The sequence below is a fragment of the Carettochelys insculpta genome, chromosome 3 (assembly GCF_033958435.1).
Source record: "Carettochelys insculpta isolate YL-2023 chromosome 3, ASM3395843v1, whole genome shotgun sequence".
Lineage (NCBI taxonomy): Eukaryota > Metazoa > Chordata > Testudines > Carettochelyidae > Carettochelys > Carettochelys insculpta.
This window is the reverse complement of record NC_134139.1, coordinates 67,402,548-67,430,319: the sequence shown is the minus strand read 5'-3', so window position 1 is coordinate 67,430,319 and position 27,772 is coordinate 67,402,548. Positions and strand designations below refer to the sequence as shown.

General features: G+C 45.3%; 2 protein-coding genes across 2 annotated transcripts in view; both read left to right on the top strand.

Annotated features, from left to right (window-relative positions):
• The window catches only part of CATSPERE (catsper channel auxiliary subunit epsilon), a 63,607-nt gene extending 61,247 nt beyond the window's left edge, over positions 1 to 2,360 (top strand). Inside the window, exons 12-13 of the mRNA XM_074988413.1 lie at positions 1,094 to 1,147; positions 2,174 to 2,360. Coding sequence (XP_074844514.1) covers positions 1,094 to 1,147; positions 2,174 to 2,360 — 241 coding nt within the window. The remainder of the gene's footprint in view (positions 1 to 1,093; positions 1,148 to 2,173) is intronic.
• A 12,608-nt stretch (positions 2,361 to 14,968) lies between these two features.
• Positions 14,969 to 27,772, top strand: part of DESI2 (desumoylating isopeptidase 2) — a 32,647-nt gene continuing 19,843 nt past the window's right edge. The window contains exon 1 of the mRNA XM_074990070.1: positions 14,969 to 15,272. Within this exon, the coding sequence (XP_074846171.1) occupies positions 15,234 to 15,272 (39 nt within the window). The 5' untranslated portion in view covers positions 14,969 to 15,233. The remainder of the gene's footprint in view (positions 15,273 to 27,772) is intronic.

Below are 27,772 nucleotides of genomic sequence, written 5' to 3'. Positions count from 1 at the left end.
AGACCATGGAGTTGTAAAGGTGCACCAGAGGATCTAATTTGGATGATACATGAGCAAAAAATGTTCCACTTGTGTTTTCAGAGCTCAGTTTGTGTTTGCAAGGCTGGTATATGGAGAAAAAAATGTGTAGAGTGAACGCATATGATGTTGGAAATCATTGAAAGACAACAAATATTGAACAGCATAATGACATTTTTGCGGTTATTTATCAAAGTTTAGCTACTCTTTAAGGATACTTTCCTTGCCCTTAATACAGCATTTCAAAATTTCTCTTCTTATCTTCCCAAAATGTAAAGGAAATTTTTAATGGACACCACAAGATATTCCATTTATGAACATGTAACACTCATCCAGTGCATTTTCTGAAACATGGTGAGAAAGGCCAATAAATACCAAATACACTCAAAGGTATTTTTGATAAAAAGTCAAAGGAAGGAATTAATCTTTGCCTTATGGTCCTTTTGTGCATGCTGCAACCTCCCAGAAAGGAGACCCTGACAGAAGATGGATGTCCACCAGGATACAGTTGCATGGGGGATGTGTCCCACACTGCAGGAGCCACCAATGCAGTGGCAAATTGAGGGCAGGATGGGAACTACCCAGGATGCAGGCATGCTGTCAGCAATTGCAGTCAATGGGCCTGCACACATGCACAAGACATGGATACAGTCCATTTGACATTTGTAAGCTGATTGAATGTTAGGGTAGCAGAAAATGCTGTTGACATTTGGGTTGTGCTTGAATATTCTAGGATGTATTTCATCAGGCCCTGGTGACCTGAAGACATCTAACTGGTCTGTCAACTTGTTTTTTCCCTATTTTAGCCACTGATCCTACCTCATTTTCAATGTTCACCATAATAGACATCCAATTATTACTAACTTTTTTGGTAAAAGGTGAAACACAGTTAACATAAAAGTACACAGTTTTTAAAAATAATCTGAATATGTTTGTTGAAGTATGAATAAAAGTTTTTAGTTAGTACAAGAGGTGGGGTGAATGTGGGTACCAGATGGTTTCATTGTGATTCTGTATTTTCATTCTGAATATTTTTATAGTTGAAAAATACATAACAGTCTTTTTTATATTCCAGTTTTTGTGACTTAAGTACAATCTTTGCAGTCCGTACATATGGCATAATAGAAAGGTAATGGCTAGTAGCCACAACTAAATGTAATTTGTCATAATTTAATATTTATATAGTAATAAAATATTGTTATACTTAAGCAACATTCCCAACCTTACAGTCAGATCATGAGATCTGAGAGAGAATATCCAAATCCAAGCCGTTAGCCTTGTGATAGGATACAATTTCATTGCAGTTCTAATGGTATTCTCTATTTTAAGTATAGGAAATATTTCTGGAACAAGTAATGTTTTCAAACAAGAATGAACTTTTGTAGTGTTCCCCTTGTACTCAACTCTTTATAAAAAGAATAAAGTGTATGGTCCTGGTCCCACTAAAATCATAGAGTACTGTGTTGCTGTTGACTTCTACAGAAAATCATTTGGATTTTGCCCTTAACTTCTATACCATTATGATCATAAAGAGCAAAAGCATAACTTAATAATTAATCACCCATATTTTCATGACAATGTATATCATTTTTAAGACTTTCCAGCAGACATGATTCCAAATAGAGTTGTCTTGTCTGTCAATGGCTATGTCTACACAAGCCCCAAACTTCGAAATGGCCACGCAAATGGCCATTTCGAAGTTTACTAATGAAGCGCTGAAATGCATACTCAGTGCTTCATTAGCATGCGGGCGCCCGCGGCACTTCGAAATTGACGCGCCTCACCGCCGCGCATCTCGTCCCGACGGGGCTCCTTTTCGAAAGGACCCCGCCTACTTCGAAGTCCCCTTGAAATGGGAATAAGGGGACTTCGAAGTAGGCAGGGTCCTTTCAAAAAGGAGCAACATCGGGACGAGACGCGCGGCGGCGAGGCGTGTCAATTTCGAAGTGCCGCAGGCGCCCGCATGCTAATGAAGTGCTGAATATGCATTTCAGCGCTTCATTAGTAAACTTTGAAATGGCCATTTGCGTGGCCATTTCGAAGTTTGGGGCTCGTGTAGACACGGCCAATATGGAGTAAGAGAGATTCTTGGCTAGCTAAGGGAAGAATTTGAAAATTTACATCAATTCTTAATCAAATTTCATTTATATTTCAGTCCAAACATTGGCAAGGTTGCTGGCTTTTCATTCCTCATCCTGTCTATTTTTGGAGGCATCCTTGTTATAAGCTACCTCAGATATGTAAAGATTTTTCGAGCACTCAGTTATGTTGATCCACTGTTATTGCATGAGCAGCAAGATCAAATAACAAAGTCATCACGTGAGTTGAAGAAAGACCAATAATTTACCAGTCATACTGGTGGTATTTTGTGTAAAGAAATTATAGGAGTACATTGGCTTTTAAAATAATTTCAACATTGTTGGATAGGCTAAGAGTTGTTTTCACGAACATCTTTAGACCTTTCATTTAAAGCTAATGAGACTGGTGTATTTAGCTTTTAGTTCCAGTTTTGTTTTCAGCTCTACCATTGAGTTTAACTCCCATTGGTATCCTTTGCATGCATAGATGGAGGACAGTTTAATAGCCACCTCTCAACCCAAATTAAATTGAAATATACCTATGATATTTAGTCTTGATTCGGCCCCAAGATACAGTGACTTTCACCAGTATAGCGAGCATGGAGGGCATTTGGCAATTTGAAATCTGGGGGATGGCTGTATCACTACAAAGCTCACAAAATTCCCACTTTTCCAAGCATCTGTATGCAGCCACTGCAGTCCCCAAAATGACCAGTGCTGGCCAGAATGGGAGAGTGCCCAGGTCAGCTGGGAGATATGCTAATAAAACATACTCTTTTGGATGACTATGCTCCTATGACTTTAAAAGCTGTTGGCTTTTTTTCCTATGAGTGGATAACAGTGCCTCTCCCTTCAAGTTTGAGTCAATGTATCCTCTTGCCCAAAGGAGGGTCCAGACCAGATTTCAACTTGTGAATGTTGGAGAAACTCCACTGACTTCGGTGTATCTGCGGTAACTTACACTAACTGATGATCTGGCCTTCCAGTTCTAATAATCACTTATACTTTAAGTGGATCAGAGCCTTGTATAAAAAATATGTTTCAGACACTTGTCAGATAATGCTACTTCTAAAATATTCTGACAGCTATAATTCTTAATATTTATTAAACATTTTAGGGCAAATATCAGTACTTGGGGATTTGAAGATTTGTGTGTTCACACCTTCAATTCAAATATATTATTGGTTGTAATTTATTGAATGTGAATCTCATTAATGCCCTTGCATGTAGAATGTATTAGATTTCTGTTTAGAAACTTGAAACAAGTTTTGTAACCTTTTAGTAAGCTCAGATGGTTAACAGACTCCTTGAAGTAAGTAGTATATTTTGTAAAGCTTCAAAGAAAACCAAATCACATCAGCTACTATAACTTAGTAAATTCAGACACAGCAAATTGAATCTTGTTATTACTAACCTAACAGGTAATGTTTGAGCATAATAAATAGAATTTACATTGTTTAAAGTTGCAGTTGATATTATATTCCTGACAGAATTTTACTTGTATTATTTTTATTGGCACTTAATAAAAAACTATTAATTTATACAATAAAAATGGACTGTGGCCAAGTTTATAATAAAAATGTATCATCTACTTTACTAGTTAATTTTATAAAATAATTGAAAGACATGACATGACAATTAAAATTTATTAAAAACATTTTAATCAGTTTCCACAGATCCATTTAAGGACATATTTCCATTGCTAGCCAACATTTTCTAGTTGTCAAAGTTAATTTGGGAAGCTCATATTCATAACGCATTGGTTTTTTTAGTGGGTGTAAGATGATTGATTTAATTACAAATCCACACTTAATTTCATAAAGATATCATATCAATTGACAAGATGGACAGGGTTACAATCGCTTGCTGTCATAAAAGATAGCAAGAGCTACACTCTGGGTGCATCTACATTCGCATTCCTCTTTCGAAAGAGGTATGCAAATGAGGTAAATTGAAAATACAAACAAGGTATGAATTTGCCTATTTATCACATCGTTTGCATATTCTAATTTCGAAGGAGCTTCTTTCAAAAGAAGAAAGCCAGTGTAGACGCTGCTCTTTCGTAAGTAAACCCCATCTTCGAAAGAATACTTCTTCCCATTAAAGAAAGGGAAGAAGGATTCTTTCGAAGATGGGGTTTACTTACGAAAGAGCAGCGTCTACACTGGCTTTCTTCTTTTGAAAGAAGGTCTTTTGAAATTAGAGTATGCAAACGAGGCAATAAATATGCAAATTTATACCTCATTTGCATTTTTGTTTACCTCATTTGCATGCCTCTTTCGAAAGAGGAATGCAAGTGTAGACACACCCTGGGTGTGTCTACACGGGCACAGTATTTTGAAAAGACCGGCCCTCTTTCGAAAGAGTAAAGTGAGTGTCTACATGTACCATGCACTCTTTTGATGTGAAATCGAAGGAATGCATGGGAAAAGCGCCACCCATCAAAAAACAACATCGAAAGAAGGCACGTGTAGACGCGCCACAGCCCGCTCTTTTGTCCTCCATGATGGTGCCCAGTCTGAGCGCGGAGACGCCCTGCTCCACAAAGCGAAGCTCTATGACCCACACTTCTGGCCCCTCTTAAAGCCACACGGACCCAGAAACCCCGTGGCAGAAAGCTGAAAGCGGGCAAGCTGCGAAAGCACGAGCTCCAGGCAGCACACCCTCTCAGCCACACCTGACGACAGCGACAGGCATATGGCCAGCATCCAGCAGTCCCCTGAGCCCTAGGATCCCCCCTTAGAGCCACCACAGGGCTCCCAGGGGTCTCTCCCCAAAAAGAAGAAAAGGGCCCCCTCCTGGATGGACCATAAACTGAGAGACCTCCTGGGCCTCTGGAGGGAAGAGGAGGTCCTCCGGGAGAGGGGGGTAAAGCGGAGGAATGCTGCTGCCTTCTCCCGCCTTGCCCGGGGACTGACCAGCCAAGGCCACCCAGAGCGGACCCCGGAGCAAGTCCAGAGCAAAGTTAAAGAGCTCCAGCAGGGCTATGCCCGGGTCCGCGACGAGGCCGGGCGCTCAGGAGCAGGCCCCTCCATCTGCCCCTACTATAGGGAGCTCCATAGCATCCTGGGGCCCCAGGACAGCTCCCCACCAAAAGCGGTCCTGGACAGCTCGGCAGACCAGCCCGAACCGGAAGAGCTGCAGGAGCCAGAACCATCCAGCCCGAGCCGGGGGCAGACACCACCCGGGACTGGTCCAGCGAGGAGGGCGACCTCGTCATTGACATCCCCTCGTGGTCATCCAGCCAAGCCACAGGGAGCCGGGCATCCCTGGAGGTTCCCCCCAGTAAGCGCACAGCGGGGCCAGCACACCTGCAGGCAGGGCAGGGGTGGCACCCCTGACAGTGGCCTGGGCACAGGCCCAGAAGCCCAGGGCCACACACCCCGGCCAGCCACAGCCCAGAACACACCCTCTGCACCTGCCAGCACCACCCAGCACCCGGACCCGTGGACAGTTCCAGGCACCCAGTTGCCCAGTGGGATGCCTGCAGGCCAGCCCACACCCAGGGATGGTTCCACCCAGGGGGGAAGCCTGTGTGCACTTGACGCCACAGGGGTGCCATGTCAACTATGGCTAGGCCCTGGGAGGGTCAGGGGAGGCGGGACACCAGCGGGACAGGGTCCTGCGGGGAATGGGGACGAGGTCCTGCTTGGAGACTGACATGCTATCCATCACCCCTTGCAGGTGCAGCAAGTGAGGGCCCACACAGTCCATTGGCGTCAGTGGTCCCCCGAGAGCCCCCCCGAGGCACTGGACAGAGGCTGGGCACCCTCAGCAGCAGCGTTACGCTGGGTGCGCAGCTGGAGTTCACAGTGTCGCCTGGTGGATGACCCCGCCAACCTCCACCAGGCAGACCTTATGGAGCACTGGCTCCAACTGGAGGAGTCCGACCTGGTGTGGCAGAGTAGGCCTGGGACAGGCTCATGTCCTGCCTGGACACCATTCATGGGACTTTACAGGATCACGTGGGCAATGTGGCCCAGCTCCTGGCCCTCTGCACCACCCCTCCCCAGCTGCCCAATCCCCTGAGCCCCCCACAGGGTTCCCCTCAGAGAGGTCCCACCCAGGGTCCATTGCCCACCCCACAACCCCACCAGAGTCCTCCACCCCACCTCACACAGATGCCCCCCCGCCGTCCCACCGCGCCCATACCTTCCAGTGCTCCCAGCCCCGCCATGGCACCCGCTTCCGGAGGGGAAGGGGATCTTGGGGCCAGCGTGGCTCTTGGCCCACAACCCCCTTGCCGAAGTGACCCTCCCAGTTCTAGCCCCCTCCCCACCCCCTTCCGAGTTCAGGCCGCCTCTCCCAGTTCTCGCCCCCGCCCTATACCCCCCCACACATTGTACACAGTTGTTGAACTTTCACAGTAGTTTTTTTACAGTTTATTATTGATAAAGGTTTATGTTGTGTACCACTACCCATGTCCCATGGGGAGGAGGCATGGCATTGTGGTGATGGAGGTGCATGTGGTAGATGGTGGAGGTATGCGGGGGAGGGGGAGGTGTGGGCATCGACGTGCTCAGTGCGGCCCCAGGGCGAGACTTGCATGGAGGGCCTCCCAGATCTGGACACCATCGTGGTTTGCCTGGCAGCTGGCGACAGCAGCCGGCTGCTCGAACCCCATGGTGGCCTCAGCTGCCCACTCCTGGATGTAGGCATCCCCCTTGGCCTCCACAACGTTGTGGGGGATGCAGCAGGCGCCCACCACTTGTGGGACATTGCGTATCCCCACCTCAAGGCGAGCTAGAATGCACCGCTGCTGCCCCTTGAGGCGCCCAAAGGCCCGCTCGACCACATACTGGGCCTGGTTGAGGTGGGCGTTGAAGGCCTCCCTGCTGAGGTCGAGGTGGCCAGTATAGGGCCGCATCAGCCACGGCAGTAGGGGGTCTGCCGCATCCGCAACTATGCCTAGCGGCATGGTGGTGTCCCCAACTGGCATTTCCTGCTGGGGGATGAAGGTGCTGGCCTCCATACACCGGCACAGGCCAGAATTGCGGAAGACCCTGGCATCGTGGGTTCACCCCGACCAGCCCACATAGATGTCCATGAACCGGGCTTTGTGGTCCACCAGGGCCTGGAGGACCACCAAGTGGTAGCCCTTCCAGTTGATATAGTGGCCGGCACTGTGTGGTGGGGCGCGGATGGGGATGTGCGTCCCATCCAGGGCACCAAAGCAGTTCGGGAACCCCAACAAAGAGAAACCCTCAATGATGGAGTCCAGATCCCCGACGCAGATGACCCGGTGCAGAAGCATGGTGTTCAGGGCACGGACAACCTGCAGGAAGGGAGGCCGTGCACTCTTGTGAGGGTGTGGCAGGGTGTTCCCAGCTGGCGACCCTCTCCTGCCCCGCCAGCCAGCAACCCCCCTCCCAGCCCTCCCCGGCTGGCGACCCCCGAAGGGTCCCTGTGTCCATGGGCCCCCTTCCCCCATCCTGTGGTGGGAATGTGCCCCAGGCCCGGCTTACCTCCATGAGCACTGCTCCGACAGTGGCCTTGTCCACCCCAAACTGGTGACCCACTGAGCGGTAGGAGTCCGGGGTGGCCAGTTTCCACACCGCAATGGTGACTCGCTTCTCAAGGGGAAGTGCAGGCCACATGGTGGTGTCCTGGTGCCTCAATGCAGGTGCCAGCCAGTGACACAGCTCCTGGAAGGCGTCCCAGCTCATGCAAAAGTTCCGGAGCCAGGTGACATCATCCCATTGCCCCAGAACCAGTCGCTCCCACCAGTCCATACTGCTGGGGTGGCTCCACAGGCGCTGGGGTGCAAGGGAGTGGGGTGCAGGCTGGGCGTGCTCCATGTCCTCAGGGGGACTGTTCTGTCTCTCAAGGAGGAGGGGAGTGGCTGCGGCGACCGTGCGGACAACATGGGCAACAGTGCCCACGATGTCTGCACCCAGTGCAAGGAGCAGGGTGTCATTGGCCGTGGTGCTGCTGTACTGGGGTCCTGCGTTGCTCCTGGCAGCTCGGCGGGCCTCGGCTAGTGCAGGGCTGGGGAGGTGAAGGGGGGCCCTTTAAGGTGGCAGCTGGCTGCGGGCCCCAGAAGGGCTTGGCGGCCATGCAACCCCGTCTGCAGCATCTCCGCCTCCCTTCTTTCGAAAGAGCGCTCGTACACGTGTGCACGCTCTCTTTCGAAAAAATGGGACAGGGTCTTCAAAAGAGTGGGTCGGAACTGCGATCTGCCTTTGCCGTGGGTCATGTTCTTTCAAAAGATGGTATCGATTTCTGAATTAGGATTTTGCTCTTTCGGTGGTGGGTTCCCATGTAGACACACCCCGTGTGTATGAAAATCAGAAAAACTAATGCAGCTGTGCAGAACTGGCTCAAATAATTCAGGAGTATTTGGCATGATTAACACCCCGACATTTCGCTAGATTAGAAGTTTTGCACCGAAGCTTGTGAAAAGTTATAAAGCCAATTTTGCTTGAAAATTTGCAGCTGTGAATTTTTGACCTGAAGTGAAAGCAGTCCATTCCTACTGAAAACATAAAAGCTATTATGTGTTTCTTTAAGATAGTTGGTGACAGGTGTAATTAGTGCACTGAATGTACAAAGGTAGTCAGGAACTCCCAGGTTCTCCTTCTATTTCTACCACTGACTAGCTTTAATAGCACTTTACACTTACATAGCACTTTATATTTGTTATTTAGGGAGACAACACCCTATGTGGAAGATAAATATCATTTATTTTCATTTTAGAGATGGGAAAAACTGATGCTTAGCAACCTGCTTAAAGACCCATAGCTACTTCCTACCAGAGCCAATTTTAGAACTGAGGTTTTCTGACTTTCAGACTTGCGTAATTCAGAAGCTTCACAATTCTCCTATCTTCGTCACTTAACTTTTCTGTCTGTTTACTTACTACTATGACAAAAATAATAAACCTAGTACGTGAGGCTTGAAGGAACCAATTTTTTCAACATTCTACAGTTTGCTATTTACATCTTATTCATAATTTGCGTACAGACAACACATGATTCAAGCAGTGCCACACCATTCCAGCTATAGACTTCAGATCTTTAACAGATTAAATTGCAGATCTCGTTATGGTTGCAGACCTGGCCAATTTGGTCTTGATTGCCCTGGGAGGTACTTCTAGTAGAACATATTTCTTGGCTCCAATATCTTAGTATTATGGAACTGCTAAGAAAGTTCTCTCCTGTAACTGCTGCTCAGAGACGTGGTGATTTATCTTCTGGGATTTTTAGTATTGCTTGAGTTAATAAAGGAGTCGCAGAACCTGTGAGTTCTCTTACTGATTATTCCGCAGTCTTGCTGAATCCAATCCAGTCTCTCTCATGATTAAAATAAGGTAAATGAGCTGAGGTAAGCAGAGCTCATCACCATTTCTTCAATCTCTAGAACATACACAGCTTTCCACATAACATGGCTGCCTTTTGGATAATTCATTTTGGTTTCCTCTGCAGAAAACTGATTCTTCTCCCCAGCCTTTCTTTCTGCCCTAGCTAGCTGTACTTCTTTCGGCATCCTTTTTGGTGGCTAGTCCAATTTTCCTTGATTTTAGCTAAACTATCATCAAATCAAACCTTTGGTTTGTCTGGGTCCGCAGTTCAGTGCGGCTGACTACTATCTAACATCAGTACTGGGCAAATTAGTAGAAACAATAGTAAAAAATAAAATTGTCAGACATGTAGAGGTACATGATTTGTTGAGCAAAAGTCAACATGGCTTCTGTAAAGGGAAGTCGTGTCTTACTAATCTATTAGAGTTCTTTGAAGGGGTTAACAAGCATGCAGACGGGGGGATCCAGTAGACATAGTATACTTAGATTTCCAGAAAGCCTTTGACACGGTCCCTCACCAAAGGCTCTTATGTAAATTAGGTGGTCATGGAATAGGAGGAAAGATCCTTTCATGGATTGGGAACTGGTTAAAAGACAGGAAACAAAGGGTAGGAATAAATGGTAAATTTTCACAATGGAAGGGGGTAACTAGTGGCATTCCCCAAGGGTCAGTCCTGGGACCAATCTTGTTCAACTTATTCATCAATGATCTAGAGAAAGGGGTAAGCAGTGACATGACAAAGTTTGCAGATGACACGAAACTGTTCAGGACAGTCAAAACCAAAGCAGATTGTGAAGAACTTCAAAAAGATCTCAGCAAACTGAGTGATTGGGCAGCAAAATGGCAAATGAAATTTAATGTAGGTAAGTGTAAGGTAATGCACATTGGGAAAAATAACCCCAGTTATACATACAATATGATGGGGGCAAATTTAGCTACACCAGATCAGGAAAGGGATCTTGGAATTATAGTGGATAGTTCTCTGAAAACATCCATGCAGTGTGCAGCAGCAGTCAGTAAGGCAAATAGGATGTCAGGAATAATTAAAAAAGGAATAGAAAATAAGATGAAGAATATCTTACTTCCCCTATATAAAACTATGGTACGCCCGCATCTTGAGTACTGCGTGCAGATGTGGGCTCCTCACCTCAAAAAAGATATATTGGCATTAGAAAAGGTTCAGAAAAGGGCAACTAAAATGATTAAGGGTTTGGAACAGGTCTCGTATAAGGAGAGGCTAGAGAGACTGGGACTTTTCAGTCTAGAAAAGAGGAAACTGAGGGGCAGTATGATAGAGGTACATAAAATCACGAATGGCGTGGAGAAAGTGAATACAGAACAGTTATTTACTTATTCCCATAATATAAAGAACTAGAGGACACCAAATGAAATTAATGGGTAGCAGGTTCAAAACTAATAAAAGGAAGTTTTTCTTCACACAGCGCACAGTCAACCTGTGGAACTCCTCACCAGAGGACACTGTGAAGGCCAGGACTCTGACAGAGTTTAACAAAGAGCTCGATAAATATTTGGAGGTTAGGTCCATAGATGGCTGTTAGCAAGGGGTAAGGTATGGTCCCAAGCCTTTTGTCAAAGGCGGGAGATGGACGGCAGGAGACAAATTGCCTGATCATTGTCTTCGGTTCACCTCCTGTAGGGCACCTGGCATTGGGTACTGTCGGCAGACAGGATACTGGGCTAGATGGACCTTTGGTCTGACCCGGTATGGCTGTTCTTATCTGCTCAATTCCATACATTCCTGGAGTTTCAAATTTTTGTTGTTATGAAACTCTAAATCTCACAATTCCAATGTATGTTTAGTAGCTGGCCACATAGTTACAATACAGGCACTACTTCTGGCAGAAATGTTACTGCCATGGCCCAGTCTCTGATTTTAGTTAATCCCCAGGAGTGGAGATTGATTACAACTTGACTTTTTGAAGAAACTGGATTGATTTAAGTCAGATTTTTCTTTTTAAACAATACTTTGTAATAGATTTATATTCCCTATCTGCCTTCCAAAGCTGGAGTTGTTCTTAGCATTAGTTAATGACCTCAGTCTTCTTCCCAAAAGGCTAAAATCTAATAGAGTTTCTAGAGCACATATTACCAAATCATCTACTGGGAATTAGGCACTGAGACCCAGGTAGTAGTGCAGCCCACAAACATTCTGCTCAGATGCTTAGTGTATACTCAGCAGAGAGGAAATGTACGATTTACTGTCGTTGAAAACTACTGTTCTCAAAACTCCTTACTCTGAAATGTTTTTGCTGAGTCCTGACAGATGACACAGACCTAATGTGATCTGTTAGAATGGGTGGGGTATTTCTCTGTTACAGTGCTTTTATACGGGGGGAATTCCACTGAAGTCAGTGGAGTCACACTGATATAAAGCCAATACACTGGAGTGGAAAATCTGGCCTGATATCTTTAAAGAATAATTATTACAGGTAAGTATTTTTCTTCTCTCATTAATATGTTACCATCCGCTCTTTCATTTTTCCAGGAAGCACAGTGTGCATTAAACCTGTATAATTGTTGTTCTATACAAGAAAAATAATAGTAATATGTTTTAAAAATATGATAGGATCAATGAGTCCAGCGCAAGAAAGAAATCACCTGCACATTTAAAAAAAGTTTACTTTTCATTTTTTTACTTAATTGCTTTATATATTGAATCTAGAGCTACTTTTTGGTGCAAGAATGCTATTCCAAAATATCCTAATCAGTGTAATATATACACTGTGAGAGTTAAGGGCACGAGCAGTGTTCAGAAAATTGTGTAACAGCTAACAACATTCATGCCATGCATTGCTTTAGATATCCAGCATGACACTCATTCTATCCTACTGCTCAGATAAAGATTTTTCTTGTATTCCTTTTAATAACAGATGCATACAGATGAACAAGGTGTGGTCTTAATATCTTAATGCAGTAATAATACTTGCTATGAACTACTGAAATGCAATTTTTAAATAACATAAATGATACTTTTTGCTTTCAATTTCAGCTTTCTGGCAAGCAACAGTAGCCTGGAAGCTTTCCTTTCACTGTATCTCACTTCCCTTTTTTTCTGCCGGTGGCTTTGAAGTACAACCAACAAGGAGTGAGGAAGTGAATCATAGAGTCAGGGTAGTGCTTGCTATTTCTCCCTTGCAGGTATTATGCACTATTAATAAGAGAGGGCCAATATAATACAATGGAGATTGGAAATGAAGTCCCCTGAGTTTTCAGATCTTGGCATAGGCCCTGGTAGTTTATTTTTAAGGCCTGCTGGCATGAACCTCAACATCCCCCAAAATAGAATCACTCTTCCCCTCCAAACTTTGAAAAGTGTTTGATAGTTGCCACTCCAGTCCATTAACTCCAGCAAAAAACAACCTGCAACCTGTGAGCCAAAGGAGTTACAGTGTCCAACTGCCTTCATCCCAAACTTGTAGACAATACTATTACCTTTCTTTCCTGAAATATAACTGCCCACAGTCCTGATCTAGTGGTCGGCAGTTTCTATGTGCAAGAGAGATTGGAGCTGGAAGGGAGCACTAAGCAGCCACTGTGTGTTGATGGAGTAGAAAAGCATGGAAGGGAAATCAACTGTGGAGAGACAAAGGAAATGCCCTGTAAGTTTCCAGGCTGAAGGGGAGAACATGAGGCCTGTTTTCTGTCACGAAAAGTGCCAGAGGGAATGCAAGTAGCCTTTTCATTCTCCCTCTAGGCATACCAGATATGGTAGTGGGTCAAAAAATGGAAGTGGTGGAGTGGTAGGGATTCCCATCTAAGAGAAAGCCTAGTATCATTTCACCAGGGTTCTATCCCTGGACTTTGTTGAGGGTTGAATCTTTCATAAGCTGTGGAAGAGGAAGTAGGTGTCTTCCAGCCCTGTGACTCTGTCTGATTACATTTGAACTGATGCCACAGGTTAGTTACAAAAAAAGGGTCTTTATCTGGTCTCCCCTGTGAAAACTTGTGCTGATGTGACTTTATATTCTCTTCTCTTCCCTTCCATCTTCCCTGTGAAGGGAAGAGCTCCCCTATCCTAACTATTCCACAACCTTTCTTTTAACGTGTGGAGAAGAAGAGGTTTTTGCCACTCTATTCTTGACCCAGTATCTATTTTGTAGAGCCTCCTCTCTTGTTGAATCATTTCAATATTTAACCTCTGATTTTTGGTTTTTGCTTCTGGAAGCAGCAATAATATTGTTAAGAATCATGAGTTTTACAGCTGCTCATTGAAATAATTCAATTAGCTATTTTTGATTGCATTCTGTTACCATTTGGCAAAGCTAAGAGCTGCAACAGAGGCCTTGAAGCTATTTGAACCCTTAAAAAATAGTACTACATACATTTATACTCATTTTGCTCTTAGGTTAACAATAGAACCCTATGGATTAAAACTTAAATTTTATTTTTATATTCTGAAAATTAGGCATAAATTTATGGGTTAGGTTTAGGCTTCTTGCCCTCTGTTCCTTCTAGGGCAGTGTTTCTTCAAGTTTTTTGAGACCATAGAACACCAAACAATAATATTGTTATTTGGAACATATATGAAAGTTTTCTTCAAAAAAATCAGCAAAACCAAAATAAAGTAATTTTATCAGGTATCACATCAAAGAAGTAACATTGTATTTGGTTTTAAGAAAATATATATGACCAGTGTATTTTTCCAAACACTTGCAGCACACCTGCAAGTTGCTCATGGAACACCAGTATTCCTCAGAATGTAGTTTAAGAAACACTGCTCCAGGGAAGGCAACTGGATTCTTCCTGCTTTTGTACACTGATGAGTTGAAATCAGCTCTCTCTACTTTAAAAACAGAAAAGGTTGGAGTTTCCAGGGGCAGGGCATGGGGAAGGCAGTTTATGCACCACATTTCATCTCTCCCAAGCTGTGCTTAGTTGCAAAACACTGGACAATTCTTGCAGTGGAGTTAGAAGAACAAATATTATTCAAAACATTGGCATATTTGTATGCTTGTAGGTCACGTGGGCAAGCCCCCAGTATTTCTTTGTGGTTGCAGGGATATGTCTATGCAAAAGCTCTGAAGATTGGCCTCCGTGTTTAGTTTACAGGTTGTATTGATTTAGCATAGTTTCCACGTATTTGAAAACATAAGCCAGTAGTTATACCATCAAGTTGCACACTGGGAGCACTTGGGAATTAGGAGTCCAGAAAACTTGATCTTGTAGGAGGAAAGAGAAACGTTTATCTGTGTACTGGGCCCTGCTCCACTTCAGCGAGCAATCCCCATTAGCTCAGGTTCTGCACCGGCCTTCACAGCCTAAGGGAGACCCAGGCATCCCCTTGGCCCCACTCCTCAGCCTTCACAGACCCTTTCGGGCACGGACACCCGCCCGTTCGCGTACCTGGCCACAAGGCGGGGCGAGGTTCGAACACTGAAGGCCCCACCTGCGCTCGCCGCGTTGCCTGCTAGGAGATGTAGTCTTATGCCGCACTGCATGCCGGGAGTTGGGCTCGGATGAGGACGAGCTCCAATGGCTCCGTTTTATGCCCATTGGCGGAGACGCCCCGGCTGCGCGCGGGCGCATCCCAGCGCTGCCCTGGCTCCGCCTGCTTAAGGGGCCGGGTGGGCGCCACAGGAGGCGGCACTAGAGCTGAGCCCCGCCCCGGCGCTGCGAGTCCCGGCTTTTCCCCCTCTACCTGCCGCGGGGTCAGTGTCTCCCGGGGGCAAGGCCCCGGCTCCCCGCGGCAGCGGCTCCATGGTGCCTGCAGCAACAGGCAGGACGCGGAGGAGGCGCCCCCCGGGGGTCCCGCCCGCCCTAGGTCCGAGCGCCCCGCGGCCGCCGGCCTGACAGGCCCTAGCGCGGCGGCGGGAGGATGGCGAACCAGCTGGTGATTCTCAACGTGTATGACATGGTGAGTGGGACCGGCGGCGCCGTCACCCGGCCGGGCCGGACATCCCGCTGCTCGGGGCCCGGACACCGGCCTTCAGTGAGCGCCGCTCGGCGGCCCTGGCCCCACCTCAGCCCGTCCGGCTGGGGGCGCCTCCCGCTGGCAGGGCTGTGACACGGCGCCGCTGTGTGCCGTGCGAGGAGGCGGCTGGCCGGGGTAGCAACAGGTGGGAGAGTGGCTGGCTGCTGGCCGGGGAGGACTAGGCTTCGCTGCTAGCTGGATGCAGGAGCCAGGACGCTGTTTGTGACCCTGTCTGCCCTAAAACTTGGCCCTTCTCGCGGTGTACTGAGGGGCATAGTGTTGCCTAGAGCTCTAGACTCCTCTTGGCTTGACAAAAGAACAAAGGAGAGAAGACGATTACAATGAAAAAGGAGCAGGGAAGGGAGGACACTGAGAAGTAGGGCTGACTTCAGAACAAAGCAAACAAATCTGTGCATGTCTGATTGTGTGACTTTGAAACCCGATGGGATGAGACTGATGAGTCTACTTCTGGATGTGATGAGCCAGAACTTTTTAACAAAAAAGAAAAATGTTTTTTTTTCATATGATGAGGGCCTCTGGAAACTTTCTTAGAGTGCCCTCAATTCTGGGGGATGCTTAGTGCATTGGACATCCTTGTTTGGTTTGACTCGGGAGAGTCCTGGTAAAGATCCAGTTGCTATATCTTCTGAGCTATGTGTTTGGGATCATTGGACCAGATGAGGCTCAGTGTTCTAACTCCTGGGGTGACATAAACCTCTGAAGTGCTCTTTTGATAGTTTATTTAGACAGACAGGATTTTTATTCTGTGTGGTTCTTTTTCTCTTAAAAGATGGTGACTAAATTGGTGAGCAGAATTAGTTCTGGTTCTTATAGCCTTACCAGATCTGAATTTCATGTAGTATTTGCCAAAATTTACCGTTAGTTTTAATTTTATTGTGTATTTTCTTCCACTGTGCATGATGATGGAAGCTACTTTACTTCGCTAAGTTGCTTTTCCTTAAAAGTTTGAGTACTAAAAGAGAATAAATATTAAGCTCTAAAGTTAGTCTAATCTTTCAGTTGAATGATGCAACTTTAATCATTCATGGGTGGTTAACCATCTCCCTGAACAACAACAAACTTTGTGTGGTAAATCCTGCTTTGTTGGTAGGAACCTTCTCCTGCCCACAAAATGAAGGCTGCTTATGGAGGCTAGAAGTCAATCGTCAGCAAATGTGCCGACAAACAGCATTTATGTGGGTTGACTTTTTGCTACAGGTCTATGTCAAAATAGCCTCATTGCTAAAAGCTGCATAGCGTAGACATAGCCTAATTTAGGGTAGTAAGTTGTTACTTTTATTCTAATGTTTTTGAAAGCAAAATCTGGCATTCCCTTTGTCTGTCATAACAATACACAGGATATGCCTTCCATTTCTGTAGGGTTAGAATTGTATAACACTCTTTCAGAATCATACCCACTTATTTCTTTAGACCCAGAGATCTACAACAATAGAGATTGATTTCTGAACCATTTCCTTCCCCTTTGGAATCCCACAGAGCCAACACCCCCTTGTTCTTGGAATTATTTCCACGTGACATCCACAACAATTGCTTAATGCTTTATGGGAAGGTACTCAGCTCTTATGGAGGCCAGTGGTATAAGAATTTGGGTCAAGTAGGAGACATGACTAAATAAATATAGAAAAACCACTACATTTTATGTGGATTTAGGCTAGTGGCTAATTAGAAATGAGAACCAGCTTGCCATAGGCTGGGGGTCGGCAACCTGTGGCTCTGGAGCCACATGTGGCTCTTTAAGGAACCACTTGTGGCTCTGAGCGCTGCCGCTGCTTAAACAGAATTTAGTGTTTTGTTTAAGTGGCAGCAGCCTCTGGAGCCACTGAGCAGGCTGCTGTGGCAGAGGGGAAGCTGCAACAGGACAGGGAGCCCCAGCAGAGGGAGCCACTCCATGTGTGGGAAGTCAGCCTGCAGGAGAGCTGGAGAAGGGGGTGGCTGAACCTGCCCTGCCCAAGCTGTGTAGCCACATCCAGGGGGAGCAGCAAAGGGAATGTGGGACTGTGGAGAAGCAGCAGCAGAGTGTGGAGCTTATTAACTGAGGCAGGTAAATCTTGGTGCTGAAGGGGTTAGTTAAACCTTCGGTTGGGAAGGGTGGGGTTGGGGATGCAGGAGTTAAACCTGGGGGCAGGGGGCAGTTTGTGGGATGGCGGGTTAAAGCTTTGCGATAAGGGAGCAGACTTGGGGGTTGAGGCAGGTAAAGCCTGGAGATGGGGTAACAACTTTCTAACTGATACTAACAATTGTGTGTGCGCTGCCCTCAAAATAGGGGTGACAAATTACAGTTTGACTTTATTAAGGACTGTCTTGTATTTATGTGCATTGCAGCTCTTGAAGCGTTGATTTTATAACTGAATTTGAAAAAAATGGCTCTTCTCACTATTTCAGTTGCAGAGCCCTGCCATAGATGATAGCTTGAAAATGAATATCCACGTTACCCTGTAATTTTTTCTATTGTTAATGTCAGACATACAATCACATACTTTCTGGATAGGCTTTTTCTTAATGCTAACTGCTATATTGGCTTAAAGTGCACTTGTAGATTGTTGGATATTAGAAGGATGAAGGATTCTGATTGGGTTTTTATTATTGTCAGTCTAGTCTAGAAATTGGCAGCATGCAGCTCTGTAAGGAGCCGCATGCAGCTGAATCCTCTTGTGACTCCCTGCCCTGCCCTGCCCTACCCCCCCCACTGAAATAATGGAACTCAGTGGAATTGGCTTAGTGGCTGACAGGGCAGCGGGAGGGATCTAGCCAATTCAGTGCCTCATTAGTAATCTTTGAAATAGGGCTCTTTCGAAGATTTGTGCCTGTGTAGACACAGCCGTAGGGATCTGAGGCAAATAGAAGGGGAGGAAAGGGATGGTGCTTGGTCCTACCAAGAGGACAGGGGACTGGACTCAATGACTCGACCTCCTGAGGTCCCTTCCAGTTCTATGAGATGTGTATCTCCATATATAATCATATTAAGACCTCTAGATACCTATGTCGTGAATCCTCCTATGATCCAATGTAGACTAATTTGAGTAAAATGTACCCAGGCCTTTGACTTCTCTAGAGGGGTTTTAAGTATAATTAAAGATGCTTCATTTTCTTCCATTGATTAGTCATTGTGTTAGAGGTAAAGTTTGGTTGGGTGACCATAAACATTTTGTGGCATGTGCTCTCTCTCTTAACAAAAGAGAACCACAAAGATAGTTTGTTTGGATTCCATGCTATTGGTTGGGGAAAGGCTATTTTGTCATATACTAGCAAGCTTTGTAATTGCAGCTGAACTTTTGTGGGGAGGTTTGGCTTTAATTTAGCCAGTTTAGCATGTGTTAAGGGCAGTGTGCCTTGTCTGCACCTGACGTGTTGATTAGAGTATGTGAATGTCCCTGTCTTAAATCCTAACATAGACAAAACCATAGGGAGGAATGCTCAGTAGCACTGAACAGGTGTCAGAGGGGTAGCCGTGTTAGTCTGGATCTGTAGCAGCAACGAAGGGTCCTGTGGCACCTTATAGACTAACAGAAAAGTTTAGAGCATGAGCTTTCGTGAGTTAACTCACTTCTTTAGATGCTGGTCCTGGAAATCTGCAAGGCCAGGTATAAATAGGCCAGAGCAAGGCTGGGGATAACGAGGTTAGCTCAGGCAGGCAGGCTGAGTTGTATTGTCATCAGTAGATCTGGAGGTGTGAACTCCAAGAGGGAGGAAGCTGCTTTTGTATTTAGCCAGCCATTCACAGTCTTTGTTTAATCCTGAGCTGAGGGTATTGAATTTGCAGATGAATTGTAGCTCAGCAATTTCTCTTTGGAGTCTGTTCTTGAAATTTTTTTGCTGCAGGATAGCTACTTTTAAGTCTGCTACTGTGTGTCCTGGGAGATTGAAGTGCTCTCCTATGGGTTTTTGTATATTGCCATTTCTGATGTCTGATTTGTGTGCGTTTATTCTTTTACGTAGGGACTGTCCAGTTTGTCCGATGTATATGGCAGAGGGGCATTGCTGGCACATGATGGCATAAATTACATTGGTAGATGTGCAGCTGAATGAGCCCACGATGGTGTGGCTGATCCAGTTAGGTCCTGTAATGATGTTGCTGGTGTGTATATGTGGGCAGAGCTGGCAACGAGGCTTGTTGCATGGATGGGTCCCTGAGATAGTGACTGTGGTGCGGTGTATAGTTACTTGTTAGGATTTGTTTTAGGTTGGCAGGTTGTCTGTGAGCAATGATAGGTCTGCCTCCCAAGGCCTGTGAAAGTGTGGGATCATTGTCCAGGATGGGTTGTAGATCCCTGATGATTTGCTGTAGAGGTTTTAGCTGAGGACTGTAGGTGATGGCTAGTGGTGTTCTGTTGGTTTCTCTCTTGGGCTTGTCCTGTAGTAGGAGGCTTCGTGGCACACATCTGGCTCTGTTGATTTGTTTTCTCACTTCCTCAGGTGGGGTATTGCAGTCTCAAGAATGCTTGGTGCAAATCCTGTAAGTGTTTGTCTCTGTCAGAGGGGTTGGAACAACTGAACAGGTGGTTTTCTTTCTCTCCCTCTCCCCGCCACTCCCCAGTGTTAAGAGCTGTTAAGAGGCAAAGGATATTAGCACCCAATTTTCAAGCATCTGGCAATCTTAAAAAAGACACAAAATAATTTAATGCCTGATTATAAGGTGGAAGCACTGCATGGCTGTTCAGTAACTACCTCTTTTTTTAAGCTCATGTTTTTTGAAGAACCTGAAGTTTCATGTGCTTGTAACTTTCTGCTTTGTAACAGAATATCTAGTTTTACTGCATATCTTTGTGGCAAACTCAAATGTTCAGAGTAGCCCTTGAATACTCCATACCCCTTTTTTAAAGGGTTCTGCAGACTGGCTACAACCAGAATAGATTACTTCTATACAAAGGTTTTCAGGTATTAGAAGACAAACAGATGAACATTAAAGAATAGTGAGTCTCCTTTGTAGGAGTGTATTTTGAGATTGCCAGGAAATTGCACATGTGCTTCCAACAGTCCCTTCACCCTGATTTATGGTAGCCATGTTGGTTGAACTTTTGCATCCCGAATACCCAGCCCTGCACCAATTGAGGAAGAGGGGTGTGTATCCCCTGGGAATGGCTCATTAAATCTCTCTTTATCTGATGGTCAATAAGGGAAATTTGCTCAGTTCCTTTTAGATGCCAGATTGCCTACATCTGGCCATAAATTATCCATTGTCTCTATACCTCTGGTGTTAACCAGTTCGGGACTATAGTGACTACATCTGTAGCATACTAGCCACATTATTCTGGAAATATATGTATTGTTCAAGCCCACTAGCCACTCTCGACCACCAAATAACCACATGTGGCTAGTGATTAGCATGTTGTACATCATGGCTCTATAGTGTGAACTAAGGATGTGATTCGCCTGCTTGTGTGCACATACTTCTGTTGGCTCTCATGAAAGTAAATGCCAGCACATCTATAATAGAATGGGTAGTAGCAGCACAGGCATGACTGAGCCATGCCTAGTACATGCCTTATGGTTTAAGTGTCTTCTTTTTTAGGGGAGTTGACTTCAGTTTAGTTAAGGTCTCTTCCTAGCTTCTTGACCTGAAGTAACTTTGTACTGAAAATATTCTTTGAACGGACATAGATTATTCCCAGTATACTCTCTTAAGCCTAGTTCACAAAGGACCATCTGGCTCCTCCTTAAACCTACTTGGGAATGTAAAACAATAGCTTTTTATTAGTCTCCATATTTGGTACACTAATGATTGTGTCTAGGATGATTAAGGCTAAGTATATTCGTTCAGCCTAACAGGTGAAAGAAGAGTCTTCCCTTGAGCTGTGTAAAGTAGGTATCTTGTGGTTTCGTTGTTGATCCAGGAAATGCTGCTGGTTGATTGTTGTGATAGCAGAAAATGCTGTTAGGTCCTATAGTTTCTGGACATCCCTAGAAGGTTTATAGGACCTTACATCAACTGAGCCTGAGTCTCCCCTTCTTGCACATGGGTCAGTGACTGCTCTTGTTCTTTACAAGACTTACTTTATCCCCAGCTTCAGCCATCCATAAGCAGTGGCTGTCTCCTCCTGTACAATAGATGGAGGAACATTCTGACTCTAAACTTTTCATTTGTCTCTCCAGTTTACTTCAGATGATGTTTCCCAGTGCTCATGCAAGGAAGATAAGGGTATGGTATTCTATCTGTCAGCACTTGGGATGACCAGCGTTGGGTATCCTGCACCATGCTTCATGGTGGTCCTCGTTTTCCGATGATCCCAGTAAAGTCAATGTACCACGGCTAATTTTTAGGGACTCTGTTCACTCATATAAGGAACGCAGAGAACCTTATTTCCTGGTGCTATCCATTCCTCTCCTTTACTCCTGAGTCAAACAGGGTAGACTCTTGAGAGGCAAGAGGTGGCAAGAAATTTACCCTCTTATACATAAACTTTGTCCTCACCTGACAAGGCAGTAGTGGCACCACCATCGGTAGCTGATTATTCAGCACTTTCAGGACTTGTATCATTGATCTGCTTCTTCTCTGCAAATCCTACTACAGGAAGTCCAGGAATCCCACTGCAAGCTCCTGAACAATATTACCTGTTCCTTTTTCAGCATGTGCTGTTGATTAACGAAGCCCTTCTTGAGCCATCCAACGCCATCTGGCAAAGTCTAAGTGTAGGTTCCACACACACACCTTGCCTCCCCACACACACATGCATGTGAGCAAATAAACAATACTATCTCCCAGGCAGGGATTCTAAATGTTTTTTTCTCATCCAGCACCTAATTTATTTCATGTAGTTACAATCAATGAAAGGGGCAAGGAACATCCTTAATATGTGGGGTGGTTTTTTGGATACCAGAAACATCTGGACCTTTCTGCTTGTAAAAAAAGGTCAATTTTCGCCCACATTGCAGTTCAGGGCAGCTAATCACCATGTGCTACTGTCAAAATAGGACTACCTAAATCATGGGAAGCTTGGTTGTTTTTATTGTCCTTTGGCCGCAAGATCACTGAGCACAGTTTAACTCCACGATAAATGTATGTCAATTGTTGGTTAATAATGAGTTGATTTTCCTGGCTTCAGTTGTCAAGTTTCCACAGCGAGTATAACTGGTCAGGGAAGATTTACCTTTTGAGGGCCAAAAGATTTTTCTCAGACTCTACAAATGGCTTGCTTCATGCCTTAAAGCAGTGTTTCCCAAAGTGTGGTCCGTGGCCCAGTGCCGATCCTGTGGGGCGGGGGGGGGGGGGGGATGGTACTGGTCCTCAGAAAAGATACAAATTATCACTATGTACTGTTATTGTGAATAAACAATAAACCATTAACTTATTCATTTTTCTTTTGTGTGTGTGTGTGTGTGTAATATATAAAATATTTTTGGGCCACGGAAGAGGTACTGAAAAAAACTGGGTCCCAACTATGTGAAGTTTGGGAAGGATGCCAGTGTAATGCTTAGATCTGTAGAAATATACAAAACTGCAAATGAGAGAACTTAGGCCTCAAATCAGGGCAAAGATTACAACCTGTTCAGTTTCTGCCTTCTGTAGGCCCCAGGAGCAACCAGTTAAGAGGTAGAAGGGTGGAGTGTGTATGTGGTATTTTTTTTTAAAGGGGAACTGTCTTAACCATGTCACACCAGCCATTAGCATCATCCAAATGCCTATTCTGATACTCAGTGAAAAAGTCCACCCAATATCAAGTTTTTTTCAGCTGCATGACACTGTCTCTTAATGCACAGTTTGGACGAATGAGGAATTGAAGCTATTACTATCAAGTTATATTTTTCAGTTTATCACTCTCCTGCCCACCCAACCCATTGTTCTATCCCTCTTCAGGACCACTCCAACTCTATTGCTTTTACAGATCCTCATAACAATCAAGCAGAACCAAGCCAATGTGATTTTTTTGATTGTACCAACTTGCTCATGACAAGTTGGGGTTCCTTGTATCAGACTCACCTGTCATGCTTGGTCATGGCTCATGACCGTATCTTGGGATGCAGGTCAGATGTTCGGTCCCAATCTGAATGTTCTGCAACTATGTGCATGATTCTTCAATAGCTCTCAAAGACAGAGGAGGCCTGCTCATCAGGAGGACAAAATGTGCTTTCACATAGCAGAGAGGAATATACAAGACTCTTATTTTTAGAAATGAAGCTCTCTCTGCACATGGTGAAATCTTTCATCTTGTCATTCTCAATTTTCAATTTGGAATCCCTGCCTGGGAGGTAGTATTGTTTGTTGGTCCAATTCTTTGCATTTAAAATCTTCCATCTTTTCAATTCCACAATTTTGTATCACCTCTTGAAATGGAAGATGTCAGGCCTTTCTGTGAGTTCCAGCAAGATTCATTTAGTGGCAAGGTTGTCTGTGCTCATGCTAGTAAAAAGTTTCTCAGTATTTGCTTCTGACCACAGTGGGATTTTAGAAAGACTATTATCAGAGAGGTAGCCATGTTAGTCTGTATCTTTGAGAACAATAAGTCCTGTGGCACCTTATAGACTAATATATTTTGGAGCATAAGCTTTCGTGGGCAAAGACCTGCCTCATCAGATGCATGAGTGGGGGGTGTGGTTTTGAAGGGGTATTTAAAGAGTGCGGTCCCAGTAAAAGGGAGAGCCAGAGTTGACAAGGTCTGTTTCAGTCAGGGTGGAAGAGGCCTGTATGTATCAGTAGTATGTATGAAGAGAGGAAAAAAGTGGGTCAGATAAGACGGGGGGCGGGAGGGAGAATATGGCCCATTCTCAATCTAATGTGGAGATGTTAACACTGAGGGCAGAGAAGCTCCTTTTGTAAGGTGCGAGCCACTCCCAGTCCTTGTTTAATCCTTGGTTAATGGAGTCAAATTGGCAAATAAGTTGTAGCTCAGAGATTTCTCTCTCCATTTGATTTTTTTTTTTTTTTTTTGAAATTTCTTTGTTTCAGGACTGCCACCCTTAAATCTCCTACTGAGTGTCGAGAGAGAGAAGTGCTCTCCCACAAGCTTCTGTACATTACCGTTCCTGATGTCTGACTTATGTCTGTTTATTCTTTTACATAGACTGTCCAGTTTGGCCAGTGTAAATTGCAGTGGGGGATTGCTGGCACATGATGCCAGGTATTATATTAGTAGATGTGCAGGTAAAGGAGCCCCTGATGGTATGGTTGGTGTTAGGTCCTGTGATGATATCATTGGTGTAGATATGTGAGCAGAGTAGGCAGCAGGGTTTGTTGCAGGGATTGGTTCCAGGCTCAGAAGTACTGTGTTGTGACCTGGTGAGGATTTGTTTAAGGTTGGCAGGCTGTATGTAGGCAAGGACAGGAGTGTCTCCCGAGGTCTGTGAGAGTGAAAGATCACTGTTCAGGATGGGTTGCAGATCACTGATGATGCATTGGAGAGGCCTTACGTGGGGGTTGTATGTGATGGTCAGTGGTGGTTTCTTGTTTTCCTTGGAGGCATGTCTTGTAGCAGGTGGCTTCTGGGTACCCATCTGGCTCTGTCATTGTGTTTCCTCACTTCCTTAGGTGGGTATTGTACTTTGTGGAAAGCTTTGGTAAAGGTCTTGTAGATGTTTGTCTGTCTGATGGATCAGAGCAAATACAGTTGTACCTTAGTGTCTGGCTGTATACAATAGATTGTGTAGTATGCCCTGGATGGAAGCTGGAGGTATATAGATAAGCATAGTGGTCTGTGGGTTTTCGGTATAGGGTGGTATTTATGTGACCGTTGTTTATCTGCACAGTAGTGTTCAGGAAGTAGATCTCGTGTGGACTAGTCCAGCCCAAGGTTGATGGTGGTGGAAACTGTTGAAATCACGGTGGAACTCTTCAAGAGCCTCCTTTCCATGGGTCCAGATGATAAAGATGTCATCAATGTAGTGCAGGTGGAGGGGGGGCGCTCCCTGGACACTCAGTAGCAGATTTAAGGGTGGCGGTCCTGAAACAAAGAATTTTCAGAAATCAAATGGAGAGAGAAATCTGAGTTGCAATTTGTTTGCAAATTTGACTCCATTAACCAAGGCTTAAACAGACTGGGAGTGGCTCACAACTTACAAAAGGTGCTTCTCTGCCCTAGGTGTTAATATCTCCACGTTCCTGACAGTGGGCTATAACCCCCGCTTCCCATCTTATCTGACCTGTGTTTAACTCTCTTCATACATGCTACTGATAAAGGGCCTTTTCAACTCTGGCCCTCCCTTTTACTGGGACCGCACTCTTTAAATACCCCTCTGAAACCTCCCTGGCAGTCATGTATCTGATGAAGTGGGTCTTTGCCCATGAAAGCTTATGTTCCAAAAATATCTGTTAGTCTATAAGGTGCCACAGGACTTCTTGTTAGAAAGACTATGAATCTTTCTGCACATTAGAGCCTCAACTCCACATTGGAATCTCAACCTTCTTAACAATCTCTTGGAACAGACTTTTGAGCTATGTACTCAGTGCTAGATCGGTCTAGGAAATAGATCTTTTTTGGTGGCCACCACTTCTGCTCAAAGGGTTGGGGAGATGAGGGCTCTAATGGCAGACCCTCCATGTACTGCCTTCTGTAGAAGGTATCGTTACTTCATCCAAAATTCTTACCTAATGTTTCTTCTCAGTTTCATGTAAATCAGTTTTCTTTTCTGGGCCAAACTAGTTCTTCGAATGATTGTCTGCAGTCCATGTTACGTGTATGCACATATGCATGGCTTCTGGAAGATTTTTCCCCTAGCAGGTAGCCATCAGGTCAGTGTGGCATCCCCTGCAGTGGCATCTTCATGGCTCTCAACATAGGCACCACCAACTTGCGCCCCCACCTCCCCCTCTTCCTTCTTGCCACCAGTGACAGCTGAAACTCCCCATGTTTGTCCTAGTGAGTGCTTAGCAATGTTAGCTTTTGGTATTTGTTTTGTAAATAGTTTGTCATTTGTAATTAGTGTGTTAATTAGCTCTTATTTATGTGGCACTCAGAATGTCATAGCAGACCACCTCAGCTGGTCCTTCAGAGATCACGAGTCATCTCTTCACCTGGATGTGATTAAAAATCAATTTTCCGGGCCTGGGGGGCATCCCCCCTAAAAGATCTGTTTGCCACCTGCTTCAGCAGGAAGTGTGGGAGGGTTTGCTCATGTGAGAACCAGGGTCACTAATGAATGTGCCCAGCATATTTTGGGGAAGACCTCTGCTTATGTGTTTCCACCCTAATCCTGTGTTTCCTCCCATTCCACTGATTCACATGGTCCTCCTCAAAATAAGATCAGACTCAGAGTAATCCTCATAGCTCCAGCAGTGACGGACAACATTTGTATGCCTGACTGCTGGACTTGCCCACACAGAACCCAGTCATACTCCCTCTGCATCCAGACCTGCTTACGCAGGAGGACAGTCAGCTTCGATACCCCAACCTTCAGTCCCTCCACTTAACAGCATGGAAGCATTCAGCATTTGTGGCTGAATGCCTCAGAGTTCTCATATTTGGATCCTGTGAGGGAAGTCCTTATAAATAGTAAGAAACCTTCCACAAGGGTGACTTACATGGCAATTGGAAATGGTTCCCCGTGTGGGCAAATCAGAGATATGTCTATGCAGAAGCCTCAGTGGCAACTGTTAGACTATCTGTGGCACCTCAGCCAACAAGGTTTGTTGTTCACATCTATTAGGGTCCACTTAGCAGCTATTTCAGCTTTTCTCCCAGAATGATGGGCTGTCTAGCGTTTGCTAATCCCATGGCCTACAGATTTCTCAAGGGCTTAGAAAGGCTACCCTCTCGTGTCAGACAACCACTACCTGCATGATGGGACTTTAACTTAGTACTTTTCAAGCTTCTGGGTTCCCCTTTTGAGCATTTAGCCTCCTGTTCCCTCCTATGCCTTTCATACAAGGTGATAGTCTTAGTGATGATCACTTCAGCTAGGAGGGTGTCTGATCTGCCCTATAAAGCCTTTCATAAGGACATAGTTAGACTGAGACCTCACCTGGCTTTTCTGCCAAAGGTGATCTCCTCTTTCCACATCAATCAGAACATATCTCTTCCAGTCTTTACTCTGCTAGGGAACAGAGATTGCATGCATTGGACGTGTGCAGGGCATTAGCTTTTTATGTAGATAGAACTTGACCAGGGTGGCCAACATGTGGCCTGCAGGCCAAAATCTGGCTCACAGAGCCTTTTCATCCAGCCTGTGGAGCCAGCAGCGGTGCCGTTCTGCAAGAAGCTGGGAGTCTGAGCCACATGTGTCTCTAAGGAGCCATTGTGGCTCCAGATGCTGCTGCCACTCCCTCCTCCTCTGGGTCCCTACTCTGCTGCATTGTAAGAGTAGATCTCAGTTTAATTGGTTTAACAGCTGGCTACTAAACCAATTAAATTGAGTCCCATTATTTAAGTGCGACAGGGCAGACAGCTGCTTGCACTGTATGTCAGGGAAGGGAGTAGCAGGCTGGGGGGGATCTGCACAATTGCAGTGAGGAGACGACAGTGGCCCAGCAAAGGTACATGGGGCGAGGGGTGGCA